Source organism: Pan paniscus, chromosome 19, assembly GCF_029289425.2.
Source record: "Pan paniscus chromosome 19, NHGRI_mPanPan1-v2.0_pri, whole genome shotgun sequence".
NCBI lineage: Eukaryota > Metazoa > Chordata > Mammalia > Primates > Hominidae > Pan > Pan paniscus.
Window position 1 is genome coordinate 25,837,870 of NC_073268.2, and position 20,595 is coordinate 25,858,464.

Here is a 20,595-nt window from a genome sequence, read left to right on the forward strand (position 1 = left end):
CCATATGTGTATGGAGCAGTCTTTGAAACTGCACACAAGCGGCAACAGCAGAAAACTCTTCCTTCAGCTCCAATGTGTGGCTTCCCTTGCTCCATGCCATGGGGCCCTGTGGATATCACCTTATCCTTTAAGGCCCAGTTCCAACCCTAGATATTAGATCCTGGGCTGATAGTCAGTGCACCCCACTACAGTTGTATCAGTTGTCAAAATATTGAAATACCTGCATTCTTGTTGGCAAATTGCTGCTGATTTGAGCCCCCTCGTACCTCCCACGACCCCTCCTGCCCTCCCCTTAGCCCCCCGCACTCCCAGTCCTCTATCAAGTATTACAGCCTGGGCTCCAGGACCCGGCTCCATGGCTGCAGGCAGCATCTGCTCTGACTGGTTGGTAAACGCCTGTGTTGAGCCAGTTGATAAATCATCTCCGTATCACCTGGTTGCATTAGTTAGCTACAGCTGTATAACAAATTGCTCCACAATTTAGTGGCTTAAAACTGCAACATATTATCTCAGAGTTTTTATGGATCAGGAAGCAAAGCACAATTCAGCCAGGACCTCTCATTCAAGGTCTTTCACAGGCTGCGACTGAAGTGTTAGCCAGCGGCCAGGCACGGTGGCTCACGCCCGTAATCTCAGTTCTTTGGGAGGCCAAGGCAGGGGATCTCCTGAGGTCAGGAGTTTGAGACCAGCCTGGCCAATATGTCGAAACCCCATCCTTACTAAAAATACAAAAGTTAGCTGGGTGTGGTGATGGGTACCTATAATCCCAGCTACTTGGGAGGCTGAGGCAGGAGAATCGCTTGAACCCGAGGGGCGGAGCTTGCAGTGAGCTGAGATCGCACCACCTCACTCCTCACACCACTCACTCACGATTTCACTGGGTGAAAGAGTGAAACTCTGTCTCAAAAAAAAAAAAAAAAAGTGTTAGCCAGGGTCACAGTTACCCCCGTGATGGGGTGGCAGGTGGGGAGGGTTGGGACCGGCTTCAGAGCTTTCATGTGGTTTGGCAGGATTCAGGATTCAGAATTCAGGATTCAGTTCCCCAAGGAGGCCTTCTTTGGCTCCTTGCCTGGTAAACTTCCCCATGATATGGCAGCTGGCTTCCATCAGAGCAGGCAAGCGAGACAAAAGCAGAGGGCGAGGAAGACGCAAACCAGGGTCTTTTTATAGCTTAATTTTAGATGTAACATCCTATCTTTTTTGCCACATTCCGCTGGCTAGAACCAAGTCACGGATCCAGTCTACGCTCAGGGACTGGATTGCACCTGGGTGTGGATACCAGGCAGCCACCGTAGAGGCTCTCTGGGGGCCATGCTAGCGTCTGCCTACCACACTGATTATAATCCTGTTTCCCATGCACTAAGCTGGACAGTGTCTTGGATCTTCCCCATTGTGAGTTTGTACATTTGTCCCTTTCTAAATGAGGACACAAATGTTCAGAGAGGTAGAGTGACTTATCCGTGGTCACACAGCTATGAAAGGAAGAATTCAAGTCCAGATCTTCTCCATTTAAATCCTGGAGTCCACCACTGAGCCTTTCTTAGACTGACCCACTCCCATTCCACCCAGGGGAATCTTTTCCTCCTCAGCTCCCCCAAACACCCACAGAGTGGGGTGTGCAAACTCCCCAGGCTGCTTCTTGGGACTGTTCTTGGTGTCTGTGCCTTATTTCCTTCCCTATCCTGCATCCCGTGTACATTACTGAGCCCACTGTCGGGGCAGGGATGTGTCTGTTTCATCTGCACCTCCCTCACAGGGCTTCTTCCAGGCAGAGTCTCAGGAAACGTGTGCCTGATCAAGCTGTGGAATGAGGGTGAATTAGAGGGGGTCAGATCCCCAGTAGCATCTGCCTCTGAGGCTCCTCTGTGATTCTGGAATGAGAAGCTCCTTTAGAGCAAACCAGAGAGATGAGGGGTGAAGGGGGCGGGGAAGCACAACCCACCTGAAAGAGCAGGGAGGCTATGTCTGCTCTGCAGGATCAGGAGGAAATCTCGGTGGTGGGAGTGGTTGGAGTCTGACTCCAGGTGCTGTGTGCTGAGGTGTTGGGTCTACCTGCCAGGTGAAAGCCAGCACCTGACCCCCAGACACTGCCAGCAGCTCCCGGCCTCGTCCTCCTTCCCTCTGTCTCCTGTTCCTCCTTGTCACCATCAGATCCGATCACATCACTCTCTGACTCCTTGCTGCCCACAGGTCAGGTCAAAATCCTCAGTGTGGCATTCAAGGCTGGGCACAGCTGGGTGCAGTCAACCACGCAGGCGCATTTCCAAACCCTCCCTCTGCTCACCGCCCTCTGCCTGGGCAGCTCTGGTCTGTGTCCCCTGGGTTCCCTGAACATGCTAAGGGCTGTCCACATCGGTACGACACAGTCCCCTTGTATAAAACGCCTCTTACTCCAATCTTTTTTACTGCTTGGCACCATTCTCCCTCTCCAGCGGCCCAGGTCAGATGCTGTGCAAGTAACCACTCCGCCATGCAGTGGAATTCACGGCTTCCTCTTCTTCCCCCCGGCACTTTGCTGATACTTTTTTCTTCTTCTTCTTTTCTTTCTAGTGGTGGCGAGAACAAATGCTGATACTCTTAACATAGAACTTATCGTCCTCCCCAGCTAGGTGTGAATTCCTTGGGGGCTCTCTATGGCCCCCAGCACTGAGCCCAGTGGGCAGGCACTAACATTTTTAGAAAATGAGTAACTACAAGAAAGTGGACCTAGTTGCTGGGGTTAGGGCACCGCTGAAGGGAATGGACATAGCATAGACCTTGTCCTCTGCTCTATTGTGACTCTAGGTGAGAACAGGGGTCTGACACCACTTGAGTTTGGGAGTTGAGTGTTTTGGAAATTGCATCCCTTTTTGTCAGAGGTTTTTAGCTTACGGGAACAGGCATAAAATTCAGGAAGTCTGGGAATCTTAAAATTGTTAATGGATTTTTTTTTTTTTTTTGAGATGGAGTTTCACTGTTGTTGCCCAGGCTGGAGTACAATGGCGCAATCTCGGCTCACTGCAACCTCCACCTCCTGGGTTCAAGCAATTCTCCTGCCTCAGCCTCTGGAGTAGCTGTGATTATAGGTGCCCGCCACCATGCCTGACTAATTTTTGTATTTTTTAGCAGAGATGGGGTTTCACCATGTTGGCCAGGCTGGTCCTGAACTCTGACCTCAGGTGATCCGCCCACCTTGGCCTCCCAAAGTGCCGGGATTACAGGTGTGAGCCGTTGCACCTGGCCTTTTTTTTTTTTTTTTTATAGACAGGGTCTTGCTCTGTCGCTCAGGCCGAAGTGCAGTAGCACAATCATAGCTCACTGCAACCTCAACTTTCTGGGCTTAAGCGATCCTCCTGCCTCAGCCTCCTGAGTAGCTGAGACTATAGGTGTGCACCACCATGCCCAGCTTATTTATTTATTTATTTATTTATTTATTTATTTATTTATTATTTGTAAAGACAAATAATAAAATAGGGTGGTATTGAATTCTTACGCTCAAGCCATGCTCCGGCTTTGGCCTCCCAAAGCACTGGATTACAGATGTGAGCCACCGTGCAAGGCCTGTATGTGGAGTATTGAAATGCAAGTGGAACATGTTCACATCCATGCGTTTTTTTGGGACAGTATCCATGGCCCTCATTGGGGTTTAAAATGGGCCACAGCCTCTGCTCCTGGGGAGAAATGGCTTTTATGTGGCTAAGGGGTCAGATGACTTTGGGTCTCACATTCAATCCGGCAAGCAGGGAATTTGTTTGGATTAGATTGAGCTGCAGGTAATAGTAAACCCCAAATGATCATGTCTTAAAGGAAACAAGTTCAGGAAGAGCCATCTGGTCTGTAGACCCTATGATCACCATGGATAATCCTATTGACCAAGCCCACCTGATCATACAGAATGGGTGGCGTCACTGTCCTTGTGCCCAGGTTTGACTGCTCCCTGCCTGGGGCAGTGTGAGGAGGGGAGTTTGATTCCTCACTATTTAGGAATCCTCAGCCACTGAACCCTGTCTGGGGAAAACTCTCCTCCCCCAGGTTCTAAACACTTTCCTCCCCACCCCTGCTAGCGAAGGGGATGGGAGGTGCGATGGGGAGGACTCTTCACAGCCTCACTCCTGGGGGAGAGGGTACAAGAGGCTGAAAACCACAAGAGTTCTTACCAGTACTTCCTCGTATAAACTCTTCCGCAGGCTTTTCAGCAGAGTCTGCAAAGCATCTTTGGTGAAAAGAAAAGTCATGTGCAATTAGCAGCATCTGTTTGCAGAGGCACTCAAAACACACAGGACAGTGTATCCGCTATGTGGCTGGGGAGACCGCCAGAAGTCAATATTATTTCCTCTGTTCATTTGCTTAAGAAACTCTTTATTTCATGGTTAGCATAAAAGCAACTTTAGCATGGCCAACATTGAAACTGACAGGGATTCTGAATTAGTGGGATCAGTTAGTGAGGATTTTCTTACAAAGAGCTCCAGAATGTAGCCTGCCCCTTGGCTGGCCCCGAATGGCCTCGGATGGCCCCAACATGCTGGTCTTCCTCCTTTACCGGAACTTTCCTGTCCTTTCCGAGGCAGACTTGAGTCCAGATATATGTCAGGGCCTGAGCTGTGTGTACCTTCCTGCCAGGCTGCAGGTAAGGGAGGGGTGGGTCCCAGAGCTGGCTACAGAAGGGATCTAGGGGCAGCCACGTGAGGAAGTGGGTGCAGGGAGAAGCTGAGGATCTGGCCGATTTTGCCTTTTCTGATAAAGGATCCTTTAAAGTGCCCTTCGTTGGAAGTTTTTAATCCATCTGGGGGCCCATCCTTCCCTCTTTTCCCTTCTCACTTCTGTTTTTCCCACTACTCTGCTCCCTGAGTCATTTCTGGCCTCTTCTTTCTCTGCCTTTTTCTGCTTTGCTTCAATGCTGAGGGACCCCCCTACTTCTCCCCCGTGGGGCAGGGTCCCCTGCTGGGGCTCCACTCGTGATTATTGAATGAATAATCACATGAGCCAAGGAACAAAAGAATGCATGAAGACTTTTTCCCAACCCAACCTCTTAGATTTTTTTATACGGTAACCACCCATTCCAGGTGGGAGTTTGTGGATCGACCTGTCATCTCCTAACTTCTTCTGGCCAAGCCAGCACTCTCCCATGGGCATCTGGCATTGAAACACAAAGGGACATGCAAACCTCTCACTTGAACCATTAACATTACTTGTTTGGGGCCAGGCATGGTGGCTACGCCTGTAATCCCAGCACTTTGAGAGGCCGAGGTGGGTGGATCGTTTGAGGCCAGGAGTTTGAGACCAGCCTGGCCAAGATGGTGAAACCCGTCTCTACTAAAAATACAGAAATCAGCCAGGTGTGGTGGCGGGCACCTGTAATCCCAGCTCCTCGGGAGGCTGAGGCAGGAGAATTGCTTGAACCCGGGAGGTGGAGGCTGCAGTGAGCTGATATTGTGCCACTGCACTCCAGCCTGGGCGACAGAGCAAGACCCTGTCTCAAAAACAAAAACAAAAACAAAACACAACCCCCCCCCCCCAAAAAAAAAGACAAAAAACAAAAACATTTCTTGTTTGGGCAGCAGTGTTTGCCAAGTCTGGACCTGAGTATTTCTGAATCTTTGATGCCTGGAAGCAGAGATAAAACAGAACGCCTTAAACTGCCAGAAATGGTGCTCTGGGGCAGCCTGCGTCTTGGTTCCAGAAAGGATCTGTTGGTCATGGAGATGGAAGTCATTGTCTTGGGCAAGCTCCAGATGTTGGTGAAACAATCCAAAACAAATAACCCAGGCGGGGGGGGGGGGGCGTAAGGATTCTTTTATTAAAAAAATAAAAATATCACCAAACCCACACTCGAACAAGTACAAGCTGGCAGTTGAAGTGAGCAAATAGTTTCAATTAGAGATATAGTTCCACCCCCCACCCTCATCCCCCTTTCTGCCACCACTCAGCCTCCCCGACTCCGCTGGAAGGACTGTATTTTCAGAGGACAGCTGGCGTCCCTGGCTGCACCCATGCTTGGGGCACATCCCCAACTCTACCCCCCAGCCTGGATGGTGGGGAAACCCATCCCTAGAGCCTGGTGTGAGGTTCCTAGGAGACTTGCCTTCCCTGGCTGCCACTTGTGTCTCTATCCTCGAACTCAGTTCCCTTGAAAAGTCCGAGTCTCTATCCGTGCCCCACCCTGAGTCCCTTTGTCCCTCCCATTTCCCCTTCCTTCTGATGAGGGAAAGCTCTGCCCTGCAGCCTTGCAGGTGGAGAAATCCTGAAAGCCAGCTCTCCTCCCGCTTTGGGCTCTAGCTTAGGAGGGGGCATGTCTGGTTTACTGTGGTCTTTCAGGGTTGTCCTTTTGAGAATGGCAGTAATTTGTGGTGGGCTGGGGAGGAAGGGCGTGCTTCCTTTGGGCTGTGGGCTGACGTTATAAGTTGCTGAGGTTTTCATGACTATTTGTAACCCATTCATTCACTCACAGTCATTTCTTAAGGTCCTGTTAAGTGCAAGGCCTGGTGCTAGGGGATGAGGTACAGAGATAAATTCCATGCAGACTCTGTCTTAGCGGAGCTTGTGGTCTGGCTGCGGGAGTGGCCAGGAGAGCAGATATTGACCAAGCGATGTAATGGGGGACACTGGACATTGCTCAGGGAGTTGTAGACTCAGAGTGGGGCTGGGTCGGGGGGCAGTCACTTTGCCTGAGAGTAGGGGAAGTCTTCAAGGAGGGGACGTCATTTGAGCTGAGTCTTGAAGTATGAGGCAGTTGAAGCAAGAAAGGTTGACATTGGACTCTAGAACCTATGGCCTCAGGCACCCTGGAAGTCAGGACATGGGAGACTTGGAGTTTCATGTTTATTTTTGATCCCATTGCATTTTGGTGCTGAAGGGGAAGGAGAGATGGCCCCTGGGAGTAATGAGTGGGGATGGTGTGTGAAAGTCTGCTTCAAACTTTCCATCCTCATCTAGATATTCCCAGGCCCCCAGGCTTACTCAGAGCCCAGGCCACCTTCTCATAGCCATTGGCATCACTCAGGGGCACCTGCAGCACAGGTGGCCTTGGTGCCACCTCTGGGCATGTGAATTACAAAAAGGTGCCCATCCTCCAATCTCTGTCAGATCCCACTCGGGCTTGGCAAAGGGTCTTTCTTGTGTCAAAGGGTCGCATATGTGTGTGCATATGAGTATGTGCTCATGTGCAGGTGTGTGTGTGTCTTGGAGGGCTGGGGTGTGCACATGCGTGTGCGGGGCTCTGTGGACCCCTCGCCACCTCAGCTTTCCATGGAGGGTTCCCTCCTCTTAGAGCCACAGTGACTCTGTAGACACCTGGCAGTTACTGCCTGATATTCACGAGGCTTGCCACGGGGTCTCCTCTCTCAGACTTAGGGTTCTTTAGGAGACAAACACACAGTCATTCCATCTTTTGGATTTTGGCTTAATTATATGTGTGTGTGTGTGTGTATATATATATATATTTTTTAAGACGGAGTCTTTCTCTGTCGCCCAGGCTGGAGTGCAATAGTGCAATTTCGGCTCACTGCAGCCTCTGCCTCCCGGGTTCCAGCGATTCCCCTACCTCAGCCACCCGGGTAGCTGGGATTACAGGTGCATGCCACCATGCCTGGCTAATTTTTGTATTTTTATAGAGATGAGGTTTCACCATGTTGGCCAGGCTGGTCTCAAACTCCTGACCTCAGGTGACCCGCCCACTTTGACCTCCCAAAGTGCTGGGATTACAGGCATGAGCCACTGTGCCCGTAATTTTTAAATAGATTTTTTTATTTTTAAATAAACAACTGGGCTCGGTAAATTGTAAAGAGATGTGGCCTGACGCAGTGGCTCGCGCCTGTAACCCCAGCACTTTGGGAATTGGAGGCGGGAGGATTGCTTGAGGCCAGGAGTTTGGGACCAGCCTGGGCAACATAGGGAGACCCTGTCTCTACCAAAGAATAAAAAAAAATTACCAGGGCATGAGCCTTTGGTGGGGGAGGTGGAGCTGGGGGCAGGGACTGAAGTGGGAGAATCACTTGAGCCCACGAAGCCAAGGCTGCAGTGAGCCGTGATTGCACCACGGCACTCCAGCCTGGCAACAGAGTGAGACCCTGTCTCGAACAAAACAAAACAAAACAAAAAAGAAAGAAATGTAAATGTTTCCCTTTGACTCTTTTAGAAACACAAATCAGGAAGCTCTCAGCAGGGGTGTGCTGGAGATCATGTATGCAGCTGGGTTAGAGGCAACTGAACATGTCTCTTCCTAACTCCATGTTCAGTAACTTTTTTGAAAGGGTAGCTGGAAGTCAGCTACCGTGGAAGTATTTACACCACAGAAATTGGCAACAACAGCAATTCAGGACTCCTCTGCCCCTACCTGCACCCCAGCCCCCAGGCAGTTGTTAAATATTTATCTGCACTCACAACTTTGGTGACTTTCTGGAGCCACAGTGGCTTCCAGCCCTGAGGTTTTTTAAAAGTCTAGCCTCTGATTTTAAAACAAAGACTGTGTGGCTTTGGGCAAATAACGTCCCCTCTCCGATCTCACTTTTCTCCTTTGTAAAGTGGGGAGAGCAGCGATGTCTGTCTGTGCACCTCAGGAAGTTGTAAGGGGAAATGAGATGGTGCAGCTCCAGGGAACCTGCAAGGCTGCGAGCTCACGGAGTGCTCTGCACTCAGCACAGCCCCTGCACAGAGCAGGTGTCTGCACCAACATGCTGAAGGAGTCAACAAATGTGCTGCATGGTGGCGCTGTGCTCTTGTAGTTTTCTCGTTTAAGTAGATGTTTTCCGTCTACTTAATGGCTAGGCTTGGTAAATTGTAAAGAGATGTGGCCTGTGTGGTGGCTCATGTCTAGAACCTCAGCACTTTGGGAGGCTGAGGCAGGCAGATTGCTTGAGCCCGGGAGTTGGAGACCAGCCTGGGTAGTACAGGGAGACCCATCTCTACTAAAAATACAAAAATTAGCCAGGCATGATGGGGTGTGCCTGTAATACCAGCTACTTGGGAGGCTGAGGCAGGATTACTGAGCCTGGGAGGTCAAGGCTGCAGTGAACTGTGATTGCGCCATTACACTCCAGCCTGGGTGACAGAGCGAGACCCTGTCTCTAAATAAATAAATAAATGAAAAAGTAAAGTGCTATACAAAGTTGTATCCGTCTATGGGTTAATCTGTCTGAACCTCAGTTTCCCCACTTATGAATGAATGGCAAGACAACTTGATTTTTTTTTTTTTTTTTTGAGATAGAGTCTCACTCTGTTGCCCAGGCTGGAGTGCAGTGGTGCAATCTTAGCTCACTGCAGCCTCCACCTCCCGGGTTCAAGCAATTCTCCCGCCTTAGCCTCCCAAGTAGCTGGGATTACAGGTGCTCACCACCACGCCTGGCTAATTTTTTAAATTTTTAGTAGAGACGGGGTTTCACCATGTTGGCCAGACTGGTTGCAAACTCCTGACCTCAAGTGATCCACCTGCCTCGGCCTCCCAAAATGCTGAGATTACAGGTGTACAGCCAACTTGACTTCTTAACTCCCTTGCTCTCTCAACCTGATATGTCTGAGTCTCTGCAGCTGTAGCTCATCTCCTCTCTCATAAAGCCCACACCTGCGCAGTGCTCGCCTTGGGGACCACCTGGACTCCTCATCCCACCCACTCTGTCCAGCTGTTTTCCTGAGGAGGAGCAAGTTCCCTGATCTGCCTGGGATGGAAGGAAGGGAGGGAGACGTGGGAGGAGGCCTGGATCTCATTCTAAACCATCCGGCTCCAGTGCAGGAGTCGGGCAAAGGAAGGAGCTGCAGGGCTAGAGCTGTCATCCTCCTGGTAGGAAAGGAAGACCAAGGCTAAAGTCCTCTCCACCGCCTCTCCCCATGGGAGTCAGTGGGTGTGTGTTGCGGGGAGATGGATTCCAAGATAAGTACTCTCTGAGCAGCCCTCAGAGGGGGCGTGGGAAATTCACCTCAGTCTCCAGGGTCCCCAGTCCATTCACCACCTGAGCACTGCCGTCCCCCACTGCTCCCATGACCTCATTCTCCAGTGGTGGTAAAAGCAAGAAACAGTAATCAGGAAGAAACAAGGGGAAGCTAGGGTGGGGGCAGTGGCATCCACAGCAGGAGAAGCAGGCAGCCTGGACTGTGGGGGCAGCAGAAGAGAGGAGAGGCCTGCAGGATGACGGGTGGGAACAGGGTGTCTGGAGTGCCAGCACAGTACCGCGGTCAGGCCGCCTCTGTGGGCCTCCTCTCTCTCCACAGCAGCGGGGAACTGGGGGACCCATCAGACTTGCTGACAAGAAATATGCCGTCCTAGAGAGAGAGAGAGACAGAGGGAGAAAGACAGAGTAAGGACAGGAAAGAGAAAGCAATGCATGCCATCCTTCCTCCTCATGTTCAAGTTTATAAACATTGCTTAAGGTGGACTTTGAGGGGTTAGAAGAGGCTGAAAATGCCCTAGAGTCTCAGCCATGAGAAGAACAGCAAAAAAGCAGTCGGGGCAGAGAGAAAAGGGGCTCACATGCTTCGAGGGCTCCTGGGGTCCTTGTGCGTTGAGTGTCTCCCTTAATTCTCAGGACAACACCATTCGCATGGCATCACCAGCCCCATGTGTGGATGCGGCTCACTGAGTCCCTTGTCCAAGGTCACACAGGCGGTAAGGGCAGAGCCTGTCTGCCCAGCTGCGGCAACCCTAAGCCTCCTCTCCTTGTGTGGTCACCCTCCGGGGGCCGAGCTTCTTTTCCTCCATGCTCTCATCAGTGCCCCCATCTGCTTTCCCCTTTCCACTCAGCCTGGAGCAGCATCTGGCCTGTGGGTAGCAGGTGCACCCTCCTAGTGGCATGGGAGTGGGGGGCACCAGCATTTCAGACATAGGCCTCAGGGATGTAGATGCTGCTCAGCTCCAGGGAATCTTTACTGACACCAATGCCAGAGCAGTCTTCTTTTCACTGCATGGAATGACATTCCAAGGTCTTGAATGTTTCAGGGGCTGAAGTGTCCTGCAGCAGGGCATTGTGTTGGGAAGAGAGCATGCTTTGGTGCCAGACCCACGGGGGCGCAGTCCTGGGTTAAGTAGGAGGGACTAATTCCAATGTTAAGGATAAATAAATAATGAGATACAGGCCAGGCATGGTGGCTCACACCTGTAATCCCAGCATTTTGGGGGTCTGAGGCAGGCATATCACCTGAGGTCAGGAGTTTGGGACCAGCCTGGCCAATATGGTGAAACCCCCTCTCTACCAAAAATACAAAATATTAGCCAGGTGTGGTGGTGGGCACCTGTAATCCCAGCTACTCGGGAGGCTGAGGCAGGAGAATTGCTTGAACCTGGGAGGCAGAGGTTGCAGTGAGCCGAGATCATCCCACTGCACTCCAGCCTGGGTGACAGAGTGAGACTCAGTCTCAGTAAGTAAATAAATAATGAGATACTATGTGAACCATGGACAAAGCTCCTCTAGATTCCTTACATAGGAGGGGATGTGGGGGTGGGGCACCCAGCAGTGGCACGGGACGCCCACCCCTTTGTGGATGCCCCTACTCAGGTCTTCTGCCACCTTGGGAAATTTTCCTCCAAACCACCTTCAGCCGAGCGAGAAACGTATGTCCCCACCTACTTCTAGTGACGAAAACCCAATTCAAACTCGCTTAAATGGAAAAGGGGGGTGCACGGAGGATACTGAAGTAGCCCAAAGAACCAAAAGAAGAGCTGAATAGTGGGGCAGGTCCTGGAACCCCAGGGCCCAGAACATACCAGCACTTCCTGTTTCTCTCCATGAGGTGGCTTCATTCTCTGCCTTTCCCCATGAGCCCGGTACTGTGGCCATTCACAGGCTCTGAGCCTGCATCTTCTCAGCTTCATTACCAGACAGCAAAAGGCCTCTTGGTTACAGTTGAAAAGTCCCAGGGGAGGTCTCTGATTGGTCCAGCTCACAGCCGATACCCAGGCCTGGAACAATCACAGCGTGGCCAGAGAGGCAGGATCATGGAAGAAGATGGCAGCTGTGGTTCAGTCCACCTGTAGGAATGGGCCAGGCACAGTACCCCAAGGGGAATGCTGCTGTTTCCAGAAGACGAAAGGGTGTTGGGCGGACCAAACACTGAGTGGTTCTTTCCTCTTGTGGGGTAACTCATTCTCAAAGCTCAATTCCTGGCTGTCTGCTTCTTATTCTTTTTTCTTTCTTTTCTTTCTTTCTGTTCTTTCTTTTCTTTCTATTCTTTTTCTCTTTCTTTCTTTCTTTCTTTTTCTCTCTCTCTCTCTCTTTTTTTTTTTTTTCAGTCTTGCTCTTGTCACCCAGGCTGGAGTGCAGTGGCACAATCTCAGCTGACTGCAACCTCTGCCTCCCAGGTTCAAGCGATTCTCCTGCCTCAGCCTCTCAAGTAGCTGGGATTACAGGCGTGTACCACCACACCCAGCTAATTTTTGTATTTTTAGTAGAGACAGGGTTTCTACTAAAAACCCTGTTGGCCAGGCTGGTCTCGAACTCCTGACCTCAAGTGATCCACCTGCCTCGGCCTCCCAAAGTGCTGGGATTACAGGCATGAGCCACCATGCCTGGCTGGGCTGCCTGCCTTTCAAAATTGAAGAAAACCAACCCCAAGTCATGGTTCCTGGGTGGGTATCGTGGCCTAGAGAGAAGTATCAGAGCACCTCAGATTGTCATTTTAAAAAAGAAGGCTTTCATCTACAGTTCCAGCTTTTTCCTCCCAAGGGTGTTGTGGTAGGTGTTTCTGTCTTTCCACTCCACAGACAAGAAACTGAGGTCCAAATGACTTGCCTGAGGTTATCCAGCAAGTCGTGAGCAGAACTAGAACGAACTTGGATCTCCTGACTCTGAGGTCCTGTGAGAAGTTTCTGCAGGGACCAAAGTAGGACTTGAGCCTGGCTGCAAGCCCTGAGCCTTGCTGGGGGATTTGTCCAGGAGGGGTGAGGTGGATGGTGGACAGCAACATGCAAAAGTCAGCCTGTCCATCTGCAGACATTCACAGAGCACTCAGCGAGGTTCAGGACCAGATGATCATGGTCTCACACATCCCCAGCCTCCAAATAGACCCTCATGTCCACATAGTGTGGTGAGTGCAGTGGGAGGGGGGCACCTGGCCTGAGCCAGGCAGAGGAGGGAGCTGGCCAAGGAGGGCTGCTCAGGGGAAGTGGCCCTTGAGCTAGATCTGCAAGGATGAGCTAGACAGGAAGAAGGGGTGGAAGAACATCTTGGGTCAGGGGAATAGCAGTTGTGAAGGCACAGAGGCAAGGAGAAGCAAGCATGGGATCCCATTTGTCCTGCCCCCAAGAGCAGCCAGGACTCTGCGTTGAGTCACTTAGCCTCACACCACAACACTCTCCTCTCCAGGTCCGCACCTGTCCCTGTCTCCAGCAGCGCCAACATCATTGTCCCAGGCTGCTGGGTGCACTTACTGCCTTCAGTGCAGCAGGCTGACCTGTCAGACTGTCCGGGAAGAGGCCTCGATGCCCTCTGCCTGTGATATGCTCCTGACAACAGGCTCTGCCTCTGTTTCAGAATCTCGGCGAAGGAGCATCTTTGAATACCACCGCATAGAGCTGGACCCCAGCAAGGTCACCAGCATGTCGGCCGTGGAGTTCACCCCATTGCCGAGTGAGTAGGGGTCATTCCACCATCCCGGAAAGAGCTCTGGAGTCAAGCAGACTGGCTTCATGTCCCAGGCCCATGACTGACTCCTGTTTTGTGCAGCCACCTAACTTTTCAGGGCCCTCCATTTCTCTTTTGTAACCCGAGCCTGATGCCACCTCCCTCCCAGAGATAGGGTAAGGGTGAGAACCACCTAGGTGGAGTTGAGCACATCGGCCGCAGCTCTGACACTGATGGGTCCATTCTGGGTTTGGGGTGGGGGTTAGGGCTTGATCTAGGACAGCTATTGTTATTCCCACATAACTGAAACCCGGGAAAGCTGTACCTCTGAGAACGCCTAGACTGAGTCCCCAGAAAAGGTGATCCAGGAACTAGATGGGCCTCAGTTTGTCATTGTATTCTCCTTAGAGGAGGTGATGCTGCGGTCCACAGGCAGGAGGCAATGGAGGGATTTAGCAGGTGGCCTCCATAAACCATGGGACCCTGGCCCTCTGCACCCCACTCACCCATGCTGAAGGCAGCCACCTGCTGTTGTGGAGCCCACAGGATCCGCGGTGGATGCTCTTCAGGATGGGGCTGGGACAGCTGAGACTGCGGGAAGGAGGACAGCATCTTCCTTCTTGTTGTTTTATGAAGGTCTTCATTTCCTCTCCCATCTTGTGGTGCCCCCAGCTTCCTGCTGAAGCCATGGCCTTCTCCCTGCCTCAGTGGCATTTCTTCTTTTTCTTCTTCTTCTTCTTTTTTTTTTTTTTTTTTTGAGACAGTCTCACTCTGTTGCCCAGGCTAGAGTGCAGTGGTGTGATCTCGGCTCACTGCAATCTCTATCTCCCAGGTTCAAGTGATTCTCCTGCCTCAGCCTCCCAAGTAGCTGGGATTACAGGCACCCGCCACCATGCCCGGCTAATTTTTGTATTTTTAATAGAAATAGGGTTTCACTCTGTCGGCCAGGCTGGTTTTGAACTCCTGACCTCAAGTGATCCACCCACCTCGGCCTCCCAAAGTGCTGGGATTACAGGTGTGAGCCACCACGCCTGGTGCTGGGATTTCAGGCGTGAGCCACCATATCCAGTGTTGGAATTACAGGCATGAGCCACCATGCCCGGTCTTCAGTGGCATTTCTTGCCTCTCTTTACCCCTGCTTCCTCTTCCTTGGAGGTCCTGAGAGCAGGGGGTGGAGAAGGAAGAGGAAGAGAAGGAGGGAGGATCTTCTCAAATGCTAGGCCATGTCTCAGACAGGGCTCAGCAGGTGTCTTTCCCTGGACAACAGAAAGGACTCAGACACCAGGGGGTCACAGGGCTGGGACACTTTAGGGGTCACAGCCATACCCCAACCCTATCACTCTCCATCGGGGCAGAAGGCTCAGGGCCTGAGAACCAGGGTTCCTCGAGGACTGGTGAGAGCAAACCTCAGGCTCTATGATGTGGATAAAACTGCATTTAGGAGCAAGGACATCCAAGGGCAGGGCTGACTGCCTGGGTGGAAGCAGTGAAATGTTTTGGGAATGCATTTCTGGGACACTGTACATTTAAGGTACTTCTCACCCCTCCGGTGAATTTTGTGAGCATTTAATAGCATTCAGGCCATCTGAAATGTTGACGAGAAATAAAGGTCAGTAGGTGTTATGAATACCCCAGGAGGATCCCAGGAGTTTCTCTGTGGCCAGTTTGACTGGAGTCTTTTAAGGGGCCTCCAAAGTCACTGGGAAAGGCAAGGGCAGGGCTCCCACCTGGAAGCAGCTGGTGAAGGAGGGGTAATGCTATCAAGGCTGTGATTTGAGCCCCTGGGAAGCCAGATAGGGAGAAAACTCTCTGTATCCCCTGGCTTCTCCCTTACCATTTGGGTGTGGGAAGGACTTGTCCAGATTACTTCAGAGGGGTGAGTGGCTTATCTCCAAGCCATCATATTCTGTAGCTGGTCCCTCCTGGTCCCTCTTCTAGGAGAGACCCATAAAAAAGTGGCCTGGGGTGGGAGTGAGAACTGAGGAAGGGGCAGGGGAAACCCACAGTGAAACCTCAAGGCTAAGAGCTCGATCTCTATGTTCAAACAGACCTTGGTTCAAACCCAGACCTCTCACTGTCAGCTCCACGACTCTCTCCAAGCCTCAGTTCCCTCCTCCATAAAATGGGGATAACAAGAGCACTTATATATTGATTCGACATACCATGTGCCAGGCACTGTTCCAGACCCTCTGGATACACAGGGAACAAAAGAGCCAGAGAGTGCTCATCCTCCTACACAGGGCAGCCCCTGCTCCTTTCCTGCCTATGGCTCTTTCCATCCACTCTCCCAGGGCCTTCAACACCACGGCAGACAAAAGGACACAGTGCCACCCACTGCCAGTCCCTCCCAGAGTGACTGAAGGTGGCCACACTGTGCCCATGCAGCCTCTCTCCCACTCACCCAGGGCTGGTTCCCAGCTGCCATCTTGCTGGGGCTCCATGTAATGCACATTGGCTCCTGAGTTAATGGATCACATGAGAACTCACACAGGAAGAAACGCATGCAATGTTGATCAAATGAGTGGTCATTTTTCTGTTGTTAGTTGTCACTTCTTGTGGCTATCAAGGTGTTCTGTTCTGTTGCTTATAAGATAAGCCCTTCTGCACACAGTTGTTCTGGGTGAGTGCCTGTCTCTCTTTGCAATCAAATATACGGGCCTTGTGACAGCTACTTACCGCTCAGAGGTCATCTAGTTCATTAAAGTGAGTAGCACTGGATTGCAAGTGAACAGCTCTTAAATCCAGCCCCCGTGCCTACTGCGCCCCCTGCCCTGCTGCTCCTGTGCCTGGCCTGTGCCAGAAGGGTTCACGCACCCTCCAGCAACCTGGTCCCACTAATCTCTCTGCTCTCTGGCTCTGTCCTGCCCAGGCTGGGCCCCAGCTGTCGCTCCCTCTTCATTCGTACTAATTCCAGCCCCTTCACTCTGTGCAGCCTGGTAGCAGTTCTGGCTGCTGCTGGGACCACGTCTGGGCCGTTCCCCTCTCGGCTCTGCACATGGGACCTTTCTGCCTTGACTTCTTCTCTCCCAGGAGAGCTGTTTTCTCCCCATGGACCGAACATCAGGAGTGGGCAGTGAGTGCCCCCAACAAGCACTGGGGGCAACCAGAGCATCTTTTAAAACAATAACTTTTATTGTACATATTTCAGGTATACAGCATGATGCTATGGGATGCATATAGACAGTGAGATGGTTACCATGATGAAGCAGTTAACATATCCATCATCTCACAGTTCCCTTAGATTTTTTGTTCTTGTGGCAAGAGCAGCTAAAATCTACTCATTTAGCATGAACTCCACATACAGTACAATTTTATTACCTACAGTCCTCATGTTATACAGTAGATTCTAGCCTTGTTCATCCTACATACCTGCTACTTTGTATGCTCTGACCTTTAAAAAATCCCTTTCAACCCTTTGACTGTGGGATACACACCTAAAAGTATAATGTCTCCAACTAGGTGAGATTCCTTTGTACACACTTACAGCACCTTGTGATTTGCCGTCATAGACCTCATGACAGTTCTAATTCTGTAGTGATTTTTGATTATCTGTTTAGTGTCTGTGTCCCCATATGAATCTAAGCCCTAAGAAGGCAGGGACTAGGTCTCACTGCTGAATCCCCAGCACCCAGTTTAGGGCCTGACCTTCTAGTGAGAAGGAAGGAAGCTAGGGAGGGAGGAAGCGAGGGAGGCAGGGAACAAGGGAGTGAGGGACAGAAGAAGGAAAAAAGGAAGGTAGGTAGGGAGGGAGAGATGGTGGGGAGGCTGAGGCAGGAGGATCACTTGAACCCAGAAGTTCGAGGCTATAGTGAGCCATGATCAGGTCATCACACACCAACCTGGGCAACACAGCGAGACCTCATCCCTTAAAAAAAAAAAAAAAAAAAAAGAAGTTAGGAATTGGGGCTGGACTGGACCAAGGGAGGTGGCATTAATGACCTTAAAGGTCTCCTCAAAGTCAGGGGCTCCATAGTTCTGTAAATACCAGGAATTCAGAGTTGCACCCTTTGGAGCCCAAGGAGAGGCTCAGTGCTGAGCGGCCACTGCCTTCTCTCTTGCAGCCTGCCTGCAGCATAGGAGCTGTGACGCCTGCATGTCCTCAGACCTGACCTTCAACTGCAGCTGGTGCCATGTCCTCCAGAGGTTTGTGCCCAGGGTTACCTGCTGACTCCCACTGGCCGACCGTGGAGGGGAAGAGGGTGGCATGGCCCCGTCCTGGCCTCACTGCCCACAGTCAGCCAACATGAGAGTATCTCTGGCCAGTACCACTCTGACTCTTAGGACAAGAACATGGCCTGGGGGCTTCTGGAAGACCATTTAGGGATTCCAGCTACTCAGGCTCCCTCCTCACACCCAGGAGGAGAGGGTTCATCCTGGAACAGGGCTTCTCAGAGTGTTCCACAGCTGTGGGCATTAGACCCTGGGCTCCAGTTAAACACACTGGATTCCTGGGACCCATCCCAGACCCTCTGTATCAGGATCTCTGGGAGAGAACCCAGGAAGCTGCATTTTAACATCATGCTTCATCTGCAAACAAGTGTGAGAACTGCCAGTTCAGAGACAAAGTCTGGTCCAAAGACCCATGACCCCAAAACACCACCTCAAGATCTTTCTTGGGCTGCAAGGGATTTTTCTGAAGACCAGGGGTGTGGACTACAGGCATCCATGGAAAGTTGGGAGAGCTAAAAAGCTGTGTTTGCTTGCTTTTAGAAGCTCAGAAAATTCTGGGTGAGATTCAGTTTCAGTGATAATGTTCTTAAATCCATCTCCTCTTCCACTCCTTGTTCTGAAATCATTTCCTCACAGATTAGACTCAGCATTCAAGCTCTGTTCCCTGTCCAAGATAAATAAATGACAGGAGGAGGGGGAAGAAAAAGATTTCCTTGGGGACTAGAGTTCTCATGAGAGTGGGAAGTCCTATGAACTCCAAGGGCTTTTAAGGCAATCTTGAAAATTGCTAAATTATAGTCTCTGAGTTCCTGTGCAGCTGTCGTGCTGCTCCTTTCCAGTGCTTTTTTTTTTTTTTTGAGACAGAGTTTTGCTCTTGTTGCCCAGGCTGGAGTACAACGGTGTGATCTCGGCTCACTGCAACCTTTACCTCCTGAGTTCAAGCGATTCTCCTGCCTCAGCCTCTTGAGTAGCTGGGATTACAGGCACACACCACCACACCCAGCTAATTTTTTTGTATTTTTCTAGTAGAGATGGGGTTTCACCATGTTGGCCAGGCTTGTCTCAAACTCTTGACCTCAGGTAATCCATCTATCTCGGCCTTCCCAAAGGCGTGAGCCACTGCCCTGGCCACAGTGATTTCCTTTGCCTCTGCACCATGGCCCACTCTGGAGTCTAAGAGTAACATTAATTCCAGGATTCCTTTGCTCCTTTCCAATATCCTGCTGCAAATGTAGAAGTTCTCGCCTTTATAGGCAGCCTGCCTAGCACACAGGACACAGCTCTGGGCCCAGAGGGGATGGGGTGTGCCCATCAGGTCTCCCAGGTGTTCTTCCCACCAGCTGTGCTTTTATTCACTCTCTTGGGGCCTCAGATTGTTTACCCTGTAAAATGGGCTGGGGTCATGTGATTCAGGAAGATGTGGGAACAAACACACTGTTATTTAAACTCCTCAAGCAGTTTTTGTTTTGTTTTGAGACAGGGTCTTGCTCTGTCATCCAGGCTGGGGTGCAGTGGTGCAATCACAGCTCACTGTGGCCTCAACCTCCTGGCTCAAGCAATCCTCCTGCCTCAGTCTCCCCTGTAGTTGAAACCACAGGTGCACACCACCACACCCGGCCATTTTTCTAATATTTTGTAGAGATGGGGTCTCACTTTGTTGGCCAAGCTGGTCTTGAACTCCTGGGTTCAAGTGATCTGCCCTCCTCGGCCTCCCAAAATGCTGGGATTACAGGTGTGAGCCACTGCACCCAGGCTATCAAGATATCAAGAAGCATTTTTTTTTTTTTTGAGACGGAGTCTCGCTCTGTCACCCAGGCTGGAGTGCAGTGGCGCGATCTCGGTTCACTGCAAGCTCCGCCTCCCGGGTTCTGGCCATTCTCCTGCCTAAGCCTCCTGAGTAGCTGGGACTACAGGCGCCTGCAACCACGCCTGGCTAATTTTTTGTATTTTTTTTTTTTTAGTAGAGATGAGGTTTCACCGTGTTAGCCAGGACAGTCTCGATCTCCTGACCTCATGATCCGCCCGCCTCGGCCTCCCAAAGTACTGGGATTACAGGCGTGAGCCACCACGCCCAGCCGCAAGAAGCATTTTTACAAAGCATTCAGCATCCTTCGCATGAGACTCACAGAGCCTCAGAAAGAATATGTAGGATAGACCCCAGGTTGGTTCTTCCTGGAGCAGAGCGTTGCAGAATAGTCTGCAGACTGTGATGCTCTCCTTATACCTGGAGGGCTTGTAAAATGCAGATTCCTGGGCCCCATCCCACTGAATATGATCCTCTGGAACCAGGATCCCAGAAATTTGATTTTTGAAGTGGTCCCTCTTGTGTACTTTCAAATTTGAGAACCATGGTCTAAGCAACGGAGAGATGGCCTCAGATGAGCCCTGGGATCCTGGGGCTGGCTGCCACCACATGACTCAGCTTTCACAAGCGCTGAGCCATGAGAACTGCAAAATGGGTCAGATGACAGCCAAACTCTCCCATCAACACAACCCCCATTTAAAGCATATGCCCAAATTCAGAGACTATGAGTTAAATGAGGGTTGAGCCCTCCTCAACATTAGGAGGTTGGTCAGGCTGGGGGAAGGGCAAGGCCTCTGACTGTGTGCATCTGCAGGAGTTGTGTCAGCAAAGAGGAGCACAGAGAAACTCCACCTGGGGGAGCACGGCTGGTGCAGGCTGAAAATCATCCCATCCCCAGGCGCCCCATGGGCCTGGGCTCACTCCTGCACATTGTCCCTTCTTACAAGCTCTCTGGAGCCTCAGCTGCAACTGAGAGCTGAACCTAGGTCCCTAAAAACCCGGAGGGCAGGGCCAGCTGACATGGTCTCTCTGCCAACAGCTGCAGTCAGTCCCTGCATGGTTCTCTGCTCCCCTCCCCTCCACCCACTTTGCCTTTCA

General features: G+C 51.2%; 1 protein-coding gene and 1 long non-coding RNA gene across 13 annotated transcripts in view; one reads left to right on the top strand and one right to left on the bottom strand.

Moving 5' to 3' along the window:
- Window positions 1-20,595, top strand: part of PLXDC1 (plexin domain containing 1) — an 87,139-nt gene that overhangs the window by 53,145 nt on the left and 13,399 nt on the right. For all 11 annotated transcript variants that reach the window (XM_063599101.1, XM_034941977.3, XM_063599105.1 and 8 more), the window contains 2 exons: window positions 13,434-13,529; window positions 17,585-17,666. In XM_063599101.1, the coding sequence (XP_063455171.1) occupies window positions 13,434-13,529; window positions 17,585-17,666 (178 nt within the window). The remainder of the gene's footprint in view (window positions 1-13,433; window positions 13,530-17,584; window positions 17,667-20,595) is intronic.
- LOC100973126 (uncharacterized) overlaps window positions 1,832-20,595 on the bottom strand; it is a 42,497-nt gene continuing 23,733 nt past the window's right edge. Inside the window, exons 6-7 of one of the 2 annotated variants that reach the window (XR_010110645.1) lie at window positions 11,669-14,681; window positions 1,832-10,230 (exon numbers count right to left, since the gene is read on the bottom strand). This is a non-coding gene — a long non-coding RNA (uncharacterized LOC100973126). Of the gene's footprint in view, window positions 10,231-11,668; window positions 14,682-20,595 lie in introns of those variants that run through there. The other variant, XR_010110646.1, reaches the window with a different exon arrangement.